The 22,781-nt window shown below is 39.8% G+C and overlaps 1 protein-coding gene across 1 annotated transcript in view; it reads right to left on the minus strand.

Annotated features, from left to right (window-relative positions):
- The window catches only part of ELP3 (elongator acetyltransferase complex subunit 3), a 113,452-nt gene that overhangs the window by 36,759 nt on the left and 53,912 nt on the right, over positions 1-22,781 (minus strand). Inside the window, exon 10 of the mRNA XM_079927773.1 lies at positions 18,788-18,981. Within this exon, the coding sequence (XP_079783899.1) occupies positions 18,788-18,981 (194 nt within the window). The remainder of the gene's footprint in view (positions 1-18,787; positions 18,982-22,781) is intronic.

Genomic DNA, 22,781 nt, shown 5'->3' on the forward strand with positions numbered 1-22,781 from the left:
TTTCCTTCTCTTTTCACTTATCCCTCCAAATGTTAAGTAAATAAAATTAGCTAATTCATCTATTTGATTCTAATAAGATATTCCCCAATCACTCAAAAAAGTATCAAAAGCCAATTGATAAGCATTAGAAACTATACACAATAAATCTCTCAGGCTCTGGAAACAACTATAAAGCACTGATAAGCCAAAATTCTTTAAGAGAAAGACATACCAAGGAGTTCAAAGTGAGAGCAACATAAAAAACATATTTTAGAGTGATTAGTTAATAGATACGGTTTACTTATACTTTCTAGTAAAATAAACTTTCTATCTTTGGAACTATAATTTCTTAAAATCAAATTCATCTTAAATCAGTAAGCAGATGAAACCGAAAGAAGGCTAGTCAACTAAAAAGTATAGTTTATTTTAACAAGAAATGCACAAACAACTGTTTTAAATATTTTACTATTTCATATTATATAAGTCAAAGTTAGTCTTCCACATGTCCCTTTTAACCCTGAAATATTTTATAAATCACTCACAAATACATACGTATAGTTTCACAACAGAGTAAAATTTTGAACACTGTTATACATCATGTGAAATTAATCTGATAAAACCAATGGCAACCACTGTTAGTGATAGGGACAAAGTAAAGGGACAAATTAGGCAATTAAATAGTTAATCCCACTAGGGGATTGTAAGTAAAGAAAAAAGTATGGGAGACCCCTGTAAGTTAATGGTCATTCAAGAAAGCAGGTTTGCTTAACCACAAAGCCAAGCAGGCCTGCTTAGCAACAAAACCCATGCATGAGACAAGCCCTAAAACAATAAAAACAAGGGTGACATGAGACCTACATCCTGCCCAGTGAGCTCAGTAAGTTAATGATCCCTAGGACATGCTCTCTGCACACATAAAAAACAGTACTTTATGGAAAGGTGACATTTCAAAGTGAAAGACCTGAAATAATTTTTCCATAGTGCCATGACAGTCCTGGCTTGACCATGTAGGGACAAGAAAACTCCCGTGCCCAATCTGGAGGAGGAGCTGATGATGGAAGCACGACGCCTACTCAAGAATGAGGAAGAAGGTGGTCTTTTCACCCTCCCCACTCTTCCTTTGATTACAAAACTGTAGCCCACTAAGTTCTCAGGGCGCAGCACCTTCTTGCCCAGCCGCTTGTAAGCCTCACAAGCATCCTATTCTATTCTAATAAATCACTGCTTATCTATCACTTTGACTCTCGCTGAATTCTTTCTGTGCTGAGACATAAAAGACCGGGCTCCTTGGGGCCCCCCTGAAACGACACTTATCGGTTTCGGCAGTACCCATTACACGAGATACATCTGATTCTTGTTATTCATGGCAGTGAAGTCCTATAATGTGCCATGAACACTGAATTAGCAAACAGTGAAGCACTGCTCCTATGGAAAATGCAGGGTTAGGTTCCTGTGAGCCTTTAGTCCATTTTCTCCAACTGATCAACATGTAACCTTGCTTTATGTGGGTTTCCAGCTAAAAACACTTTATTTAACACAGAACTGATTCGGTAACATTGCACTTGTGGCCAATAGCACTATAATTCATGCTGCAATGAAGCTTATCTAACACATTCATTTTCTTTGTAAGACACATCACAGCCTTCTTGTACTTAGGAACACTAGATAGACAGCACCTCGGCACTACATGTGGGGGCTATTTTAAACAGCAAAATCAACAAAAAGCATAAAAATGTGAAAAATATGTTATTAAATGGACTGTGAAAGGACACTTGTTACAGTATGAGAGCTGAAACAAGTACACTGCATCATGCCAATATCCTGTTCCTCACCAAGCCTCCAACTACCAGTCTAGCATCCACCGATGACTCCTTCTGTATCACCGTCCCTATAATAGACATCAATGGTGATTATCTATTTCTACCATCCCTTCTGCATTTATTAGTTGAGCTTGTATATTAAGGAAGAATGTTCCCTTCTCTATTTATTCATTTATTTATAAATGCATAGATTTCTATTTTATTCAATGAGCTGTAATCTGATATTAACAGTATTTATTTTGTTGCTTACATTAGATTTGGTCAGTGGGCATGCATTCAGGCTGGCTTTGGGGTTCTTTTGACATGTTCCCACCATTCTTTGAATATTTCTTTACTTTCTGGAACAACATGATGTTACACGTTGATCTTATATGTTTGCTGCCCCAGTCCTAGAATTGGCCACTTATCCAAGCATCGCTGATTCCTTTTAGTGGAGGGTGGTATTTAGAAACCAAGATCTGAGCACTCATTGTGCTCATTACTATTGAGGTATCATTGCCTCTAGACCCTTTCAGTGTACACAACTAAGAAATTTATGTATGTATACACATATGTGTATATATATTTATATTCATATATTCAAATATATAAACATTATAACCGTTTCTACATACAAATTTAAAAAGCTGTGAAATCATGCTGATAATTACAATTCTAATCCAGTGCCTCAGTGTTCTTTTCAGCTTTCTACCCTTCAATGTCTGTAAATCCCTTTGGACAGTGAGAAACCTGGCTTCCTTATCTTTAGTATATTTATTTGCTTGCTAAATCAAACAACTTATTTGCTCAATACAACCAATCTCCCAACTACTCTTGGTGACACCTCTGCACTCACTATTACTCTACATTTCTTCAGATGCCAAGCATGCTGCTCTCAACACCTCTGTGGCACTGCTCTGGAGGTGATGGGAAGGGGAGATGAAGGGAAAGGAAGATGGGCTCTACAAGTATTGTTAATAATGAAGCGGTCCTTGGGCTTCCCTGGTGGCGCAGTGGTTGGGAGTCCGCCTGCCGATGCAGGGGACGCGGGTTCACGCCCCGGTCCGGGAAGATCCCACATGCCGTGTGAGCGGCTGGGCCCGTGAGCCATGGCCGCTGAGCCTGCACGTCCGGAGCCTGTTGCTCCGCAACGGGAGAGGCCACTGCAGTGAGAGGCCCGTGTACCACAAAAAAACCAAAAAAAAACAGTTTGCCACAAATAAACAATACAGTAATAATGAACCGGTCCTTTTTTTTTTTTTAACATCTTTATTGGAGTATAATTGCTTTACGATGGTGTGTTAGTTTCTGCTTTATAACAAAGTGAATCAGCTATACACATACATATATCCCCATATCTCCTCCCTCTTGCGTCTCCCTCCCACCCTCCCTATCCCACCCCTCTAGGTGGTCACAAAGCACCAAGCTGATCTCCCTGTGCTATGCGGCTGCTTCCCACTAGCTATCTGTTTTACATTTGGTAGTACAAGTAAGTACATGCCACTCTCTCACTTTGTTCCAGCTTACCCTTCCCCCTCCCCGTGTCCTCAAGTCCATTCTCTATGTCTGCGTCTTTATTCCTGTCCTGCCCCTAGGTTCTTCAGAATCATTTTTTTTTTAGGTTCCATATATATGTGTTAGCATACAGTATTTATTTTTCTCTTTCTGCCTTGCTTCACTCTGTCCATCCACCTCACTACAAATAACTCACTTTCGTTTCTTTTTATGGCTGAGTAATATTCCACTGTATATATGTGCCACATCTTCTTTATCCATTCATCTGTCAATGGACACTTAGGTTACTTCCATGTCCTGGCTACTGTAAACAGAGCTGCAATGAACATTGTGGTACATGACTCTTTTTTGAATTATGGGCTTCTCCGGGTATATGCCCAGTAGTAGGATTGCTGGGTCATATGGTAGTTCTCTTTATAGTTTTGTGTTTTTTTTTTTGCGGTACACGGGCCTCTCACTGCCGTGGCCTCACCCACTGCGGAGCACAGGCTCCAGATGCGCAGGCTCACCGGCCATGACTCACGGGCCTAGCCGCTCCGCTGCATGTGGGATCTTCCAGAACCAGGGCACGAACCCGTGTCCCCTGCATCGGCAGGCGGACTCTCAACCACTGTGCCACCAGGGAAGCCCTATTTTTAGTTTTTTAAGGAACTTCCAAACTGTTCTCCATAGTAGCTGTATCAGTTCACATTCCCACCAACAGTGCAAGAGGGTTCCCTTTTCTCCACACCCTCTCCAGCATTTATTGTTTATATATTTTCTGATGATGGCCATTCTGACTGGTGTGAGGTGATACTTCATTGTAGTTTTGATTTGCATTTCTCTAATGATTAGTGATGTTGAGCATCCTTTCATGTGTTTGTTAACAATCTGTATATCTTTTTTGGAGAAATGTCTATTTAGGTCTTCTGCCCATTTTGGATTGCGTTGTTTGTTTTTTGATATTGAGCTGTATGAGCTGCTGGTATATTTTGGAGAAGAATCCTTTGTCAGTTGCTTCATTTGCAAATATTTTCTTCCATTCTGAGGGTGGTCTTTTCGCCTTGTTTATGGTTTCCTTTGCTGTGCAAAAGCTCTTAAGTTTCATTAGGTCCCATTTGTTTATTTTTGTTCTTATTTCCATTTCTCTAGGAGGTGGGTCAAAAAGGATCTTGCTGTGATTTATGTCATAGAGTGCTCTGCCTATGTTTTTCCTCTAAGAGTTTTATAGTGTCTGGCCTTACATTTAAATTTAATCCTTTTTTTTTTTTGGCGGTACGCGGGCCTCTCACTGTTGTGGCCTCTCCCGTTGCGGAGCACAGGCTCCGGACACGCACGCTCAGCGGCCATGGCTCATGGGCCTAGCCGCTCTGTGGCATGTGGGATCTTCCCGGACTGGGGCACGAACCCGTGTCCCCTGCATCGGCAGGGGGACTCTCAACCACTGCACCACCAGGGAAGCCCCTTTAATCCATTTTGAGTTTATTTTTGTGTATGGTGTTAGGGAGTGTTCTAATTTCATTCTTTTACATGTAGCTGTCCAGTTTTCCCAGCACCATTTATTGAACAAGCTGTCCTTTTTCCATTGTATATTCTTGCCTCCTTTGTCACAGACACAGTGACCATATGTGCGTGGGTTTATCTCTGGGCTTTGTATCCTGCTCCATTGATCTATCTTTCTGTTTTTGTGCCAGTACCATACTGTCTTGATTACTGTAGCTTTGTAGTATAGTCTGAAGTCAGGTAGCCTGATTCCTCCAGCTCCATTTTTCTTTCTCAAGATTGCTTTGGCTATTCGGGGTCTTTTGCATTTCCATACAAATTGTAAAATTTTCTGTTCTAGTTCTGTGAAAAATGCCTTTGGTAGCTTGACAGGGATTGCACTGAATCTGTAGATTGCTTTGGGTAGTATAGTCATTTTCACAATGTTGATTCTTCCAAACTAAGAATATGGTGTATCTCTCCATCTGTTTGTATCATCTTTAACTTCTTTCATCAGTGTCTTATAGTTTTTTGTGTACAGGTCTTCTGTCTCCTTAGGTAGGTTTATTCCTAGATATTTTATTCTTTTTGTTGCAGTGGTAAATGGGAGTGTTTTCTTAATTTTTCTTTCAGATTTTTCATCACTAGTGTATAGGAAATGCCAGAGATTTCTGTGCATTAATCTTGTATCCTGCTACTTTACTGAATTCATTGATTAGCTCTAGTAGTTTTCTGGTAGCATCTTTAGGATTCTCTATGCATAGTATCATGTCATCTGCAAACAGTGACAGCTTTACTTCTTTTCCGATTTGCATTCCTTTTATTTATTTTTCTTCTCTGATTGCTGTGGCTAAAACTTCCAAAACTATGTTGAACAATAGTGCTGAGAGTGGACAACCTTGTCTTGTTCCTGGTCTTAGAGGAAATGGTTTCAGTTTTTCACCATTGAGAACCATGTTGGCTGTGGGTTTGTCATATATGGCCTTTATTATGTTGAGGAAAGTTCCCCGTATGCCTACTTTCTGCAGGGTTTTTATCATAAATGGGTGTTGAATTTTGTCGAAAGCTTTTTCTGCATCTACTGAGATGGTCATATGGTTTTTCTCCTTCGGTTTGTTAATATGGTTTATCACATTGACTGATCTGCATATACTGAAGAATCCTTGCATTCCTGGGATAAACCCCACTTGATCATGGTGTATGATCCTTTTAATGTGCTGTTGGATTCTGTTTGCTAGTATTCTGTTGAGCATTTTTGCATCTGTGTTCATCAGTGATACTGGCCTGTAGTTTTCTTTCTTTGTGACATCTTTGTCTGATTTTGATATCAGGGTGATGGTGGCCTCGTAGAATGAGTTTCAGTGTTCCTCCCTCTGCTATATTTTGGAAGAGTTTGAGAAGGATTGATGTTATCTCTTCTCTAAATGTTTGAAAGAATTCGCCTGTGAAGCCATCTGGTCCTGGGCTTTTGTTTGTTGGAAGATTTTTAATCACAGTCTCAATTTCAGTGCTTGTGATCGGTCTGTTTATATTGTCCTCCTGATTCAGTCTTGGCAAGTTGTGCTTTTCCAAGAATTTGTCCATTTCTTCTAGGTTGTCCATTTTATTGGCATATAGTTGCCTGTAGTAATCTCTCATGATCTTTTGTATTTCTGCAGTGTCAGTTGTTACTTTTCCTTTTTCATTTCTATTCTATTGATTTGAGTCCTCTCCCTTTATTTCTTGAGTCTGGCTAATGGTTTGTCAATTTTGTTTATCTTCTCAAACAACCAGCTTTTAGTTTTATTGATCTTTGCTATCGTTCCCTTCATTTCTTTTTCATTTATTTCTGAACTGATCTTTATGATTTCTTTCCTTCTGCTAACTTTGGGTTTTTTTTTTTGTTCTTCTTTCTCTAATTGCTTTAAGTGTACGGTTAGGTCGTTTGAGATGTTTCTTGTTTTTTGAGGTAGGATTGTATTGCTATAAACTTCCCTCTTAGAACTGCTTTTGCTGCATCCCATAAGTTTTGGGTCCTCGTGTTTTCATTGTGATTTGTTTCTAGGTATTTTTGATTTCCTCAGTGATCTCTTGTGAACCGGTACTTTTAAAAGACACTAAAATTTTCAATACAAGTAAACTCTCTAAGGTCTAGGTTTTATCATATGGTGTTGTTAAGCAGAACTATATGACAGAAAGACAGAATTACCAGCAGGGCTAGCTAATAATTTGTGGTGCCTAGTGCAAAAGGAGAACAGGGGGCCTCTTCTGAAAAAATTATTAATGGTTTCAAGACAGTGAGAGCAGAGCATTAGGCCAAGTTAAAAACCTAAGAGACTACACAGGTTGCATGTCCCTGAAGCTGGCACTGACTACCCCAAAGCACAAGTCAGTGTGGACCTGGTAACACAGGGCTTTATAATGATGCTGACAGTTCATAAATGTCCTTAAATTTATGTCTGTCACTAGAAATGCAATATGGCTTTAATGGTCTTTGGCAGTGAAATGCCTGGAGTGTACCAGACAGGAGTTTTTCCTCATTAGGGAATAGAAATGTGGCAATCTCCACTTTCAGTGATAAAGTTTTTTTCACTAAAAATGAAGAGAGAGAGTTCTATATATGTTGAGCATCTTCTATGTGCAAAGTAGTATATTAAGCAATTTGGAATATATAAATAGACACTGTTACAGACTCCTAGGAGTTCAAAACCCAGGTAAGATTACTGACCATCTGAACTTGATACATCCATCTAGGTGGGACTTAAAATTATTTTTAGGTTTTTCCATTTGTTTCACTTTCTTGGCTTGAAGAGATACTACATTCAAAAATATTCACTTTTCTATTTCACAGGTAACATTTTCAAGCTTACAGGCACTAATATTTGCAATCTGCTCATCAAAATCCTTTCAAAATGCTGTCTAGAGCTTTTTTGGTCTGAAGTTTCTTGCACTTCAGAAGCATCTTTTGGCTGCAAATTGGTATTCTATTCTAATGCTTCACAGTGATTTAAAAAAATCACATCAAGGCAGACAGCTGTTACACAGCCTGTGGGCACCAGCAGTTTAATGTGGCTCCATCATGTGCCTGGACAGAATTTTACATTTAATCATTGACTGCACCCTTCAGGGCTGCAATACAGAATAATCTATTGGGATGCTACTTCATAAAAACACCCGGTAAAATGGTATTGACTCAACTGTCATAAAATTTAAAGTGTAAATTAATTAAGAAAAAAAAGGGGGGTGGAGTGGGGAAAATGGCCAATTAAAAAAATATCAGGTAATCTAATAGTAAATTATAGTGTTTTTTTAAAAAAAGACAAGTGTAAAACACTTGAAATATCTTCCCTCCCATTTTCCTTCCTTTGTTCCTTCCTTCTGACACCTGTCTAGAAAATAATTCCTAAAATCTTCTCCTCCATGTATAAGTTTAGATTTGCTAGTGAACACTAAGCAAGTTGCTTGTAATTAGTAGAAGCTGTCACTAGGTGAACCAACATAGAGATAGCCAGATTTTCTAAAGGCACAGAACAAAAAGACACACATGATTTTCCTTTACTATGATTTAAAACAAAAATTAACTATAATTATTAAAATCACCTGGATTAAACACCCTAAGAGGAGGCTTTTTGCTTTGCTAATGGCTTCTTTCCAGCAAGACATAACCAACTGCTTCCAAATTAATAGAGTGAGGGTACTTAACTGCACTTCTAGACCACTATCAGTTTTCTACATTTTCAGAATCGTTCTAAAAGTTTAAAACTGAAGATAGAAGAAACAGTGCGATTCTCTTTTCCCAACTCAAAAGGTTTCTCAGCCCCTGAACACTGTCTAAACACTCAGCCTTCTCTTGTACACATCTGTATGTAAACCTTGAGTTACCCATTAACACTTTCCTTAGCACTTCTTTTTCAACATTTTACCATCAAGCCCTCGATACAAGTTTCTTTCTAGAAGTCCAGATATACCAAGTTCCAGCTATATCTGAATATAACTTTAAAAACATCAGTAAATGGAGCATAAAGTTTTTATGCAGAGATATGAAGCTGTTTTATCAGAACACAGCTACCAAATTGTTATTAAGTGTTAAGTGTACTATGTGAACAAGGACAGCTCTCCAGAGAGCTGCAATGGGGTCATGACAGGAGAACTAGGAACAGGGAGGTGTCTTTAATCAGCCTCATGTTTGTTATCCATAATATCATGCCTTTCTCCTTGTACACCCTTTTGGTTGTATAATATACGTATTCTTAATTCTTGCTGTCATGGCCCCTTTACAATTTTCCTATAGAGACTATATTTGCTGCTCCTGTTTTCTTGAAATCCTTATTTTTTCAGTTGGTGGTAAGCCAGGATAATGTTCCATAGTGGTATTTCATAAAGCCTATAAAATTAAGCTTTTACTGTTATAGCAATGTCTTTGTTGCTTTTGACTCGCTGGTTACAGCAGTAAGAAATTTAAAGCAAAAGGAGGACAAGGGGAAGATGGCGGAAGAGTAAGACGCAGAGATCACCTTCCTCCCCACAGATACACCAGAAATACATCTACACGTGGAACAACTCCTACAGAACACCTACTGAACGCTGGCAGAAGACCTCAGACCTCCCAAAAGGCAAGAAACTCCCCACGTACCTGGGTAGGGCAAAAGAAAAAAGAATAAACAGAGACAAAAGGACAGGAACGGGACCTGCACCAGTGGGAGGGAGCTGTGAAGGAGGAAAGGTTTCCACACATTAGGAAGCCCCCTCCCGGGCGGAGAGTGCGGGTGGCGGAGGGGGGAAGCTTCGGAGCCGCAGAGGAGAGCACAGCAACAGGGGTGTTGAGGGCAAAGCGGAGAGATTCCCACACAAAGGATCGGTGCCGACTGGCACTCACCAGCCCAAGAGATTTGTCTGCTCACCCGCCGGGGCAGGTGAGCTGGGAGCTGAGGCTCGGGCTTCGGTCGGATCCCAGGGAGAGAACTGGGGTTGGCAGCGTGAACACAGCCTGCAGGGGGTTAGTGCACCACAGCTAGCCGGGAGTATGGGTAAAAGTCTGGACCTGCCGAAGAGGCAAGAGACTTTTTCTTTCCTCTTTGTTTCCTGGTGCGCGAGGAGAGGGGATTAAGAGCGCTGCTTAAAGGAGCTCCAGAGACGGGCGCGAGCCGCGGCTAAAAGCGCGGACCCCAGAGACGGGCATGAGATGCTAAGGCTGCTGCTGCCGCCACCAAGAAGCCTGTGTGCGAGCGCAGGTCACTCTCCACACAGCCCTCCCGGGAGTCTGTGCAGCCCGCCACTGCCAGGGTCTCGTGATCCAGGGACAACTTCCGCGAGAGAACGCGCGGCGCGCGCCTCAGGCTGGTGCAACGTAATGCCGGCCTCTGCCGCCGCAGGCTCGCCCCGCACTCCATGCCCCTCCCTCCCCCCCGGCCTGAGTGAGCCAGAGCCCCCGAATCAGCCGCTCTTTTAACCCCATCCTGTCTGAGCGAAGAACAGATGCCCTCCGGCAACCTACACGCAGAGGCGGGGCCAAATCCAAAGCTGAGCCCCGGGAGCTGTGAGAACAAAGAAGAGAAAGGGAAATCTCTCCCAGCAGCCTCAGAAGCAGCAGATTAAAGCTCCACAATCAACTTGATGTACCCTGCATCTGTGGAATGCATGAATAGACAACGAATCATCCCAAATTGAGGAGGTGGACTTTGAGAGCAAGATTTATGATTTTTTCCCCTTTTCCTCTTTTTGTGAGTGTGTATGTGTATGCTTCCGTGTGAGATTTTGTCTTTATAGCTTTGCTTCCACCATTTGTCCTATCCGTCCATTAAAACAATTTTTTTCTTAATAATTATTTTTTATTTTAATAACTTTATTTTATTTTACTTTATCTTCTTTCTTTCTTTTTTTCCTTCCTTCCTTCCCTCTCTCTTTCTTTCTTCTTCTACTAATTCTTTCATTCTACTTTTTCCCCCTTTTATTCTGAGCCGTGTAGATGAAAGGCTCTTGGTGCTGCAGGCAGGTGTCAGTGCTGTGCCTCTGAGGTGGGAGAGCCAACTTCAGGATACTGGTCCACAAGAGACCTCCCAGCTCCACATAATATCAAATGGCGAAAATCTCCCAGAGATCTCCATGTCAACACCAGCACCCAGCTTCACTCAACGACCAGCAAGCTACAGTGCTGGACACCCTATGCCAAACAACTAGCAAGACAGGAACACAATCCCACCCATTAGCAGAGAGGCTGCCTAAAATCATATATGTAATATGTCCACAGACACCCCAAAACACACCACCAGACATGGACCTGCCCACCAGAAAGACAAGATCCAGCCTCATCCATCAGAACACAGGCACTAGTCCCCTCCACCAGGAAGCCTACACAACCCACTGAACCAACCTTAGCCACTGGGGACAGACACCAAAAACAACAGGAACTACGAACCTGCAGCCTGCAAAAAGGAGACCCCAAAAACAGTAAGATAAGCAAAATGAGAAGACAGAGAAACACACAGCAGATGAAGGAGCAAGATAAAAACCCACCAGACCAAACGAATAAAGAGGAAATAGGCCGTCTACCTGAAAAAGAATTCAGAATAATGATAGTAAAGATGATCCAAAATCTTGGAAACAGAATAGACAAAATGCAAGAAACATTTAACAAGGACCTAGAAGAACTAAAGATGAAACAAGCAACGATGAACAATACAATAAATGAAATTAAAAATACTCTAGATGGGATCAATAGCAGAATAACTGAGGCAGAAGAACGGATAAGTGACCTGGAAGATAAAATAGTGGAAATAACACTGCAGAGCAGAATAAAGAAAAAAGAATGAAAAGAACTGAGGACAGTCTCAGAGACCTCTGGGACAACATTAAACGCACCAACATTCGAATTATAGGGGTTCCAGAAGAAGAAGAGCAAAAGAAAGGGACTGAGAAAATATTTGAAGAGATTATAGTTGAAAACTTCCCTAATATGGGAAAGGAAATAGTTAATCAAGTCCAGGAAGCACAGTCCCATACAGGATAAATCCAAGGAGAAATATGCCAAGACACATATTAATCAAACTGTCAAAAATTAAATACAAAGAAAACATATTAAAAGCAGCAAGGGAAAAACAACAAATAACATACAAGGGAATTCCCCATAAGGTTAACAGCTGATCTTTCAGCAGAAACGCTGCAAGCCAGAAGGGAGTGGCAGGACATATTTAAAGTGATGAAGGAGAAAAAGCTGCAACCAAGATTACTACCCAGCAAGGATCTCACTCAGATTTGATGGAGAAATTAAAACCTTTACAGACAAGCAAAAGCTGAGAGAGTTCAGCACCACCAAACCAGCTTTACAACAAATGCTAAAGGAACTTCTCTAGGCAAGAAACACAAGAGAAGGAAGAGACGTACAATAATGAACCCAAAACAATTAAGAAAATGGGAATAGGAACATACATATCGATAATTACCTTAAATGTAAATGGACTAAATGCTCCCACCAAAAGAAACAGATTGGCTGAATGGATACAAAAACAAGACCCATATATATGCTGTCTACAAGAGACCCACTTCAGACCTAGAGACACATACAGACTGAAAGTAAGGGAATGGAAAAAGATATTCCATGCAAATGGAAACCAAAAGAAAGCTGGAGTAGCAATTCTCATATCAGACAAAATAGACTTTAAAATAACGACTATTAGAAGAGACAAAGAAGGACACTACATAATGATGAAGGGATCGATTCAAGAAGAAGATATAACAATTGTAAATATTTATGCACCCAACATACGAGCACCTCAATACATAAGGCAAATACTAACAGCCATAAAAGGGGAAATCAATAGTAACACATTCATAGTAGGGGACTTTAACACCCCACTTTCACCAATGGACAGATCATCCAAAATGAAAATAAGTAAGGAAACACAAGCTTTAAATGATACATTAAACAAGATGGACTTAATTGATATTCATAGGACATTCCATCCGAAAACAACAGAATACACATTTTTCTCAAGTGCTCATGGAATATTCTGCAGGATAGATCATATCTTGGGTCACAAATCAAGCCTTGGTAAATTTAAGAAAAGTGAAATTGTATCAAGTATCTTTTCCGACCACAATGCTAAGAGACTAGATATCAATTACAGGAAAAGATCTGTAAAAAATACAAACACATGGAAGCTAAACAATACACTACTTAATAACGAAGTGATCACTGAAGAAATCAAAGAGGAAATCAAAAAATACCTAGAAACAAGTGACAATGGAGACACGATGACCCCAAACCTGTGGGATGCAGCAAAAGCAGTTCTAAGAGAGAAGTTTATAGCAATACAATCCTACCTTAAGAAACAGGAAACATCTCGAATAAACAACCTAACCTTGCACCTAAAGCAATTAGAGAAAGAAGAACAAAAAAACCCCAAAGTTAGCAGAAGGAAAGAAATCATAAAAATCAGATCAGAAATAAATGAAAAAGAAATGAAGGAAACAATAGCAAAGATCAATAAAACTAAAAGCTGGTTCTTTGAGAAGATAAACAAAATAGATAAACCATTAGCCAGACTCATCATTTGAGAAGACTCAAATCAATAGAATTAGAAATGAAAAAGGAGAAGTAACAACGGACACTGCAGAAATACAAAAGATCATGAGAGATTACTACAAGCAACTCTATGCCCATAAAATGGACAACCTGGAAGAAATGGACAAATTCTTAGAAATACACAACCTGCCAAGACTGAATCAGGAAGAAACAGAAAATATGAACAGACCAATCACAAACACTGAAATTGAAACTGTGATTAAAAATCTTCCAGCAAACAAAAGCCCAGGACCAGATGGCTTCACAGGCGAATTCTATCAAGCATTTAGAGAAGAGATAACACTCATCCTTCTCAAACTCTTCCAAAATATAGCAGAGGGAAGAACACTCCCAAACTCATTCTACGAGGCCACCATCACCTTGATACCAAAACCAGACAAGGTTGCCACAAAGAAAGAAAACTACAGGCCAATATCACTGATGAACATAGATGCAAAAATCCTCAACAAAATACTAGCAAACAGAATCCAACAGCACATCAAAAGGATCATACACCATGATCAAGTAGGGTTTATTCCAGGAATGCAAGGATTCTTCAGTATACACAAATCAATCAACATGATACACCATAATAACAAAATGAAGGAGAAAAACCATATGATCATCTCAGTAGATGCAGAAAAAGCTTTCGACAAAATTCAACACGCATTTATGATAAAAACCCTGCAGAAAGTAGGCATACGGGGAACTTTCCTCAACATAATAAAGGCCATATATGACAAACCCACAGCCAACATGGTTCTCAATGGTGAAAAACTGAAACCATTTCCTCTAAGATCAGGAACAAGACAAGGTTGTCCACTCTCAGCACTATTGTTCAACATAGTTTTGGAAGTTTTAGCCACAGCAATCAGAGAAGAAAAATAAATAAAAGGAATGCAAATTGGAAAAGAAGTAAAGCTGTCACTGTTTGCAGATGACATGATACTATGCATAGAGAATCCTAAAGATGCTACCAGAAAACTACTAGAGCTAATCAATGAATTCAGTAAAGTAGCAGGATACAAGATTAATGCACAGAAATCTCTGGCATTCCTATACACTAATGATGAAAAATCTGAAAGAAAAATTAAGAAAACACTCCCATTTACCACTGCAACAAAAAGAATAAAATATCTAGGAATAAACCTACCTAAGGAGACAAAAGACCTGTATGCAGAAAATTATAAGACACTGATGAAAGAAATTAAAGATGATACAAATAGATGGAGAGATATACCATGTTCTTGGACTGGAAGAATCAACATTGTGAAAATGACTGTACTACCCAAAGCAATCTACAGATTCAGTGCAATCCCTATCAAACTACTACTGGCATTTTTCACAGAACTAAAACAAAAAATTTCACAATTTGTATGGAAACACAAAAGACCCCGAATAGCCAAAGCAATCTTGAGAAAGAAAAACAGAGCTGGAGAAATCAGGCTCCCTGGCTTCAGACTATACTACAAAGCTACAGTAATCGAGACAGTATGGTACTGGCACAAAAACAGAAAGATAGATCAATGGAACAGGATACAAAGCCCAGAGATAAACCTACGCACATATGGTCACCTTATCTTTGATAAAGGAGGCAGGAATGTACAGTGGAGAAAGGACAGCCTCTTCAATAAGGGGTGCTGGGAAAACTGGACAGGTACATGTAAAAGTATGAGATTAGATCACTCCCTAACACCATACACAAAAATAAGCTCAAAATGGATTAAAGACCTAAATGTAAGGCCAGAAACTATCAAACTCTTAGAGGAAAACATAGGCAGAACACTCTATGACATAAATCACAGCAAGATCCTTTTTGACCCACCTCCTAGAAAAATGGAAATAAAAACAAAAATAAACAAATGGGACCTAATGAAACGTCAAAGCTTTTGCACAGCAAAGGAAACCATAAACAAGACCAAAAGACAACCCTCAGAATGGGAGAAAATATTTGCAAATGAAGCAACTGACAAAGGATTAATCTCTAAAATTTATAAGCAGCTCATGCAGCTCAATAACAAAACAACAAACAACCCAATCCAAAAATGGGCAGAAGACGTCAATAGACATTTCTCCAAAGAAGATATACAGACTGCTAACAAACACATGAAAGAATGCTCAACATCATTAATCATTAGAGAAATGCAAATCAAAACTACAATGAGATATCATCTCACACCAGTCAGAATGGCCATCATCAAAAAATCTAGAAACAATAAATGCTGGAGGCAGTGTGGAGAAAAGGGAACACTCTTGCACTGCTGGTGGGAATGTGAATTGGTACAGCCACTATGGAGAACAGTATGGAGGTTCCTTAAAAAACTAGAAATAGAACTATCATATGACCCAGCAATCCCACTACTGGGCATATACCCTGAGAAAACCATAATTCAAAAAGAGTCATGTACCAAAATGTTCATTGCAGCTCTATTTACAATAGCCCTTAGATGGAAACAACCTAAGTGTCCATCATTGGATGAATGGATAAAGAAGATGTGGCACATATATACAATGGAATATTACTCAGCCATAAAAAGAAACGAAATTGAGCTATTTGTAATGTGGATAGACCTAGAGTCTGTCATACAGAGTGAAGTAAGTCAGAAAGAGAAAGACAAATACCATATGCTAACACATATGTATGGAATTTAAGAAAAAGAAATGTCATGAAGAACCTAGGGGTAAGACAGGAATAAAGACACAGACCTACTAGAAAATGGACTTGAGGATATGGGGAGGGGGAAGGGTAAGCTGTAATAAAGCGAGAGAGAGGCATGGACATATATACACTACCAATCATAAGGTAGATAGCTAGTGGGAAGCAGCCGCATAGCACAGGGAGATCAGCTTGGTGCTTTGTGACCGCCTGGAGGGATGGGATAGGGAGGGTGGGAGGGAGGGAGGGAGACGCAAGAGGGAAGAGATATGGGAACATACGTATATGTATAACTGATTCACTTTGTTATAAAGCAGAAACTAACACACCATTGTAAAGCAATTATACTCCAATAAAGATGTATTAAAAAAAAAAAGAAGAAATTTAAATCTAAAAATGAATGGGGAGAATGCAAATTCTTCATCTGATTGCCCGTGTGATCTATGCCTTGTTACTCTTGGTAGGAAAACTATGGTGTCTATGGCTGTGAAATTTCTATTCTGTGGTACCTGTTACCCTGCTCTGCTGCTGGGAAGTAGTGTCTTCACTGTTCTCTGGTTGCCCCAGTGAGTTAAATGCAAATACTATTTTTCTTTTGTTGTTATTAGTATTACTTATTGCATCTTTGTTTCTATTGTATTAAGTTTTTGAAACAATCTCAAAGTCACAGAAAAATTCCCAAGTGTGGTACAAATAACTATATTCCTGAAGTATAATATTTGAAAGTAAATTGGGAACAAGATGTCCCAATACCCCCAGAATACTCTAAGTATTTCCTACAACAAGGATATTCTCTTGGGTAACAGTAATACAACCATCAAAATCAGGAAACTAACATTGGCACTTTACTGTTGTCTAATCCTAGACTCCATCCCAGCTTCCTGTGAGCCTCCGGTCACAGCATTTCCATCAGCTGATCAACACATGACCTTACTTTATGTGTATTTCTGTTTAAGGTGTCGGTGTGTCTCTCTCTCTCTCTCTCAATAAATAGGCAGATGATTCATTATCATGAAACTCATGGCTCATAGCTCATGTCTGAATGAAGCTAATCTAATACATGCCTTTTCTAATCAAACTCTCAAAAATTAAATACAAAGAAAACATATTAAAAGCAGCAAGGGAAAAACAACAAATAACACACAAGGGAAACCCCATAAGGTAAGGCACAGCATAGCCTTCCTGCACTCAGGAACACTACACACAACACTTCAGGCCATTTTAAACAGTGAAATCACCAACAAACAGCACAAAACTGCAAAAATCATGGCCATTAAACAGACTGTGAAAAGGACATGTGCACACACCATTGTATTTGTTATCGTTTGTTACATTTACAGTTATTTCTATCTCTACCAATATGTTGAAAACCACAAGTTCACACCAGTATCTCCTATTCCCAAACACCATGGGGTACATTAGAATTTTCTCCTTTTTCATATTTGGCATTCCCTTTTCAGATAACAGAAAACCCAGCTCCCATTATCCTTAATATTATCTGCTTATTAGATCCACCCCTTGCAAGTTACTGACCCTCTGTTGCTGTCCTCGTCTCCACACCCCTCAGACACATCCTCCTTGCCCTACTGAGCTCTGACATCTGGTGCCAGGTCAGCCGTCAGTGAGAACGCCTTCCTCACACATCTGGGCTGCAGCAGCCTGAACCACACCACCACCTTCTCCCTGAGAACACCCTTCTCCCCGTGCTCTGGGCCCTGCGGCTCCCTGTGTCCCTTGTGTGGATGCCTGCGTTGCTCAGTAGCTCCTAATGTCTTTTGGACTGAATTGTTCCAGAAAGGTGGAAGAGAAGAGGAAGGATAATGCAAATGATTTTGATGGCTGATTTTCTAGTCACTATCTCCTTAGTATTTTTAAAAATAGAGATCATAAGCAATTTAGGTCCTTAAGTTGGGCCAATAATTTAAAAAATTTGAGAAATAAATACACTGTGCCAGAAATGTGGTGTAAATATCCTTTGACCTTTAAGGAAATCCATTATTTTATATCCTTGATAATTTCCCTTTAGTTGATAGTTCTGCTTTATGTTATTAGTAGCACAGTTGTTGTGCTCACTGGAATCCTAGTCACAGCAGCTGACTGGACATGCATTTATCGATCCCCATTTGGCCTTGTACTGGTAATACTGGAATACAGGCAGTTTTTGGCAGGGTGGTGGAAATGTGCCTTAACGACCAGGAAGTACAGGAATGGCTTTGTCAGGATTGTAGGTAAATAGGTAACTTTATGGCTTCTAAATTTTTCCTTCAGTGTTATGTTTCTATTTAAAAAAAAAAAAAGACCACGATTGAAAATGAGATCTCAGTTTCTCCTAGAAAAGTAGTTCAGATGATTTCCTTCACACTATCAGGAATATGTCACTCTTTCTCCACATTTACATTAATGTCAGTAAAGAATGCTCGTTGCTACTCTTTCTTTTTTCTTCAGAGGCTCTAGAACAGGGATAACAGACACATGGCTCCACGTCCTCCTCCCACACTCACTAGAGTATCTGGGTTGGAGCAGATCTGAGAAAGGAAACGCTGATGTAGATCACAAGCTCCTGGAACCAAACACCATGCTCACTTCCCATCATCCTCCATCTCCTGGCTCGCGAATGGAGAGGTGAACATGTGAATAAACGTGATACTGGCAAAGAGGCTTGGACGTGCTGTCCTATCATTTCCATCCTCTCTATCTACAGACAGCATTCTAGGTGTCCCATTTTTAATTAAAAAAAATTCAAACCCATCAATTTGCAGTAAGACTCTTCTCATTAGAAACTGTTAACAGATAAGACTCATCACTGATGACTTCTGGCATAAAAGATTAACACATTACCTCTGCACTCGGTACACTCGAGTCCACGGAGGCACGAGGGCAAGGATCCGGGCCACCAATTCAATCAGGTCACTGGGAGAATAACTCTTGTATCTTCCCGATTTCCACAACTCATAAAGCCCAGTTCCACGAATCACCAGGGTAGGGTAGAGTTTCAAACCATCAGGACGAAAAGCAGGGTTCTCAAAAAACTCCTGTGAATAGAGAAAATGACTTCTCCATTAGTTATATGGAGATTACCCACAGTGAAGTTTCAATCTGGGGCTGGCTTCTCTCACATACCTATGTGGTTCTTAGACTGACTTTCCTTCCTATCAAGCGAGGGAAGGTATACAGAACAGAAACTCATTGTTTTTACAGCCTCAGTGGAGCAAAACATGTGTGTGCTGGGTGACCAAGCCCTTGCCAACCAACCCAACCCCGGTCCACTGCTGTGGTGTCATCGCATGCCAGCCTCCCCACCTTGCTTTTCTGTCTTTGCAAAGGCAATTTCCTCTGCCTGGAAATTTAATCAGTTTTTCTTCATCTAGCTAATCTTCAGGTCTCAGCTTGAATGCCAATTCTTCAGAGAGGTCTTCCTGACCTTCAAATACAAGTTGCTTCACTTAAAAATGTTTTCTGGAATTCTGTATTCTTGCCTTCCTAGCAGCATCATACTGACAATTTATCAGATGCCTGCATTCACCTCTAGACTGTATCCTCCTTTAATAATGGAATATATTTAATTGTTTAAACTTTTAAAAGTTGTGACATAGATCACCATCTGGGCTGCAAAACCTAAACTGTCTACTATATGGCCCTTTGCAGAAAAAGTATGCCGACCCCTGGATAGGACTATTTTGTCCTCAGGCCAACTGGCACCATTCCTAACCCGGGATACACACAGTCCATTTGTTATCTGGACACTGAGGGATACATCTAATTCATCTACTTTGACATAGTAATTTCCTGCACTGTATCATCCCAGCTGGCTGCCTTATTTCTTTACTTGGGTTGTAGCAAGGAGACATCAGGCATTCTCCTTTCTATGACTTTGCACTGCTAATCTGCTCTTATCTTGATTTCGCTTGACATGTGATAGAGGAATGAAGGTGGACTCATACAGCTCCCTCTCACCCCGACCCTGGCGTTAGTACTTAAACGGCCAGCAGTACCGTATCTTGTGAATTGTGAAAATGCTTTTTTATCTTGTGCTGTTATTCTTACAGAGCTTTCCATTGTTTAACTTGGTTTTCAAAGAAATATATAACTATAGAGTTTTCGATCTCTCTCACTGATTTCTGTCACAGTCTTAAATGCTATAATCTTTGTGCACCATTTGCTCTTAGGGCTATTCTTCTGTAATTGCATGTAATTTTCCCTGTAACATTTATATATTAAAGATTCATAAGGTCTTTAATATTCTATAGCCATCCACAAAGAGTATGTATGCAAGTCACTTTCTACCTAGTCTGCATCTATATTGGAACACAGGATTTCAGTAAAGTACTTCTGGTTACTCGTGTAATAAATTAGGGGGACATATGGGCTGATATAATCCTTTCATAAGAATGATGATAGATGGAATTGGTGCTGGACTTCCGGTTAAACATGGAGAATTAAAATATGTGTTTCTTTCCTTTCCTTCCAAAATCACACTGAAATAAGAGGAAATAATTTTTTTAAAAAGCATAAACCCAGAAGAACAAAGAGAACATCAGAGGAGACAGGAGGGGGAATAAGTGATAGCAATAAATTTTTGGAAGACAGAAAATGGATGGAAGATTGGTAAATGACTTTGCAAATGGAGAAAACTGTAAACAAACTATCTGCAAAGGGGGATACGGATGAAAGGGCAGCTCAGTCACACCAGAGTCCCAGGAATGAGCATAGATCAGAAATAGCAGTAATGACAGTTCTTCAGAATACAGTTATGATTCAGATGATGTGAATATTATACCAACAAAAAGACAAAAACCTTAGTGATTGATTCTGATATGGAAAGTGAAAATGAAACTCACGATGCTGGAGAATGCTCCTCTGCATCTACAGAAGAGTGGACTGAAGACAAAATTTCATGAAAATTAGAAGACTCTACAGGTGTGTCAGGTGTAACTATTGAATGTAATAACCCACAAAGTGTTAGTGAAATAACAGAATTAATTTTGATCAGCCGAAATAAAAATTGCTGGCCACAGGCATTAATTTCTGCAAAAATACCCCGGTCAATAAGGAGTTTAAAAAAAAAAAAAAGGAGGGAAAATGATTTCACAGAATTCTGTAAGTGTGAAGATATTAATACAGAGACATTTTTGGGCATGTAAAAGGCTTACTTCCCATGATGAATCCTTTCTTAGAAAGCTGTTGGAGAATGTGTTTTAGTAAAGTAAAGGAGTAAACCAATAAAAAGGATTAACTTGGTTTCTAAAAAACAAAGGATCTGATCCTAGAGAGTAGAGAAGAGGAGCCCTAAGGAAGACCTCTGTGAACTAGGCACAGAGAACTGCCAGTCCAGTTTGGAGCTGGAAGATTAGACCTCCAGGAGTTATGACTCCAGCCTAAAAAAGGAACTTAGAGAATATCTGATAGGGTCAGCCACTGAGAGAGGGGCTTTAACACTGAATGGGCACACTTGAAGGTTACAGATACTCAGAGAACTAATAAGCAAATAAAGAAATAAGACAATTTTACTGTTAACTCTAGGAAAAACAAAAAGTTATTTAAGAAAAGAAAGTAGGTATAGTATATTACTTGGCTCCATGCAAATAATAATAACTTATGTAAAAACTGTAATGAAAACACTGACTACTCATATAACTAAAATAGTGGCCTAATAATATTGGGAGAATGGGAGTTCAAAGAACTAACTCTTTAACTATTGTATTGGTAACAGTAAGACAAAAGAATCTCTCTACTGATAGTCAGGAAACAGGAATCCAAGCATAGAAGAAGGAAACATAGTGGTAAATACTGGGACCCCTCCCCCACCTCCCCTGGCCTGGCCACAACGGTTGAAAGTGGCGGAGGACTACTGTGTTTTGATGTGACCCCTTTAGGACTTACTGGATTTTCAAACACTAGTTAATAATAACTTTATTAATTAATACCTTTTATACTATAAAGATAAAAATTAATTTAATAAACATAATTTTGGTGGCAATGTGGATGATATATTAGAAGGGAACATGGCTGGTGGCCGTGGGACTTAGCTAAGCAGCTGTCTACCTGTGCAGTGAGCTGACAAAAGCATGAATTGAAGTTGTGGCAGTGGAGATGAAGAGGAGGCGACAGCCCTCAAAAATATTCAGAGGGAGTAACAGACAGGACCTCCTGTTAGATTAGACCCACGGTAGAGGGAACAGCGACAGCAGCAGTGATGTACTGAGCACTCGTTATGTGCCAGGCATTCTTCTAAGCATGATGCATGCATTACCTCTGCCCACCTTCACAACAGCCTCATTCAGAGATGAGGAGACTGAGGAACAAAGCAGTCCGTTTGCTACCAAGTGGCGGGTGGGGCCAGGATTCAAACTAGGCCCAGTCTGGCTCCACATATTCTCTCTTTCCTTCTGAATGACTGAATGTCTAGCTTGGGAGGGTATGTGGATGATGGAACACCAATATCACAGGAAACAGAAGACAAGGAGACCACAGGGGGAATGAAGTGTGTCCATATTGGACACGTTAAGTCCGAAGTACAAGTAAGACATCTGGTGCTAGTTGAAGAGTATTCAGCAATTGGACTTAAGAGCTAAGGCTGAAGGCTGGAGAGGAAATGAGATTAATTGAAGTGTAAGTGGTAAAGTTAGAACAGAAGAAAGATAAGCATATAGATGAGAGCAAAAGACAGAAGCCACATTTAAGTGGTGGGAAGAAAAAGGAGATCTAGTGGAAAAGAAATAGTCCTAGAGGTTAAAAAGGGAACCAGGGGACAGCAGAGTCACAAAAGCCAGGGAGATGAGAATTTAAAACTGGAGAGTCTTTAACAATAACAGGTGCTAAGACTGGATAAAAT

The sequence above is a fragment of the Stenella coeruleoalba genome, assembly GCF_951394435.1.
Source record: "Stenella coeruleoalba genome assembly, chromosome: 7".
NCBI classification, from domain to species: domain Eukaryota; kingdom Metazoa; phylum Chordata; class Mammalia; order Artiodactyla; family Delphinidae; genus Stenella; species Stenella coeruleoalba.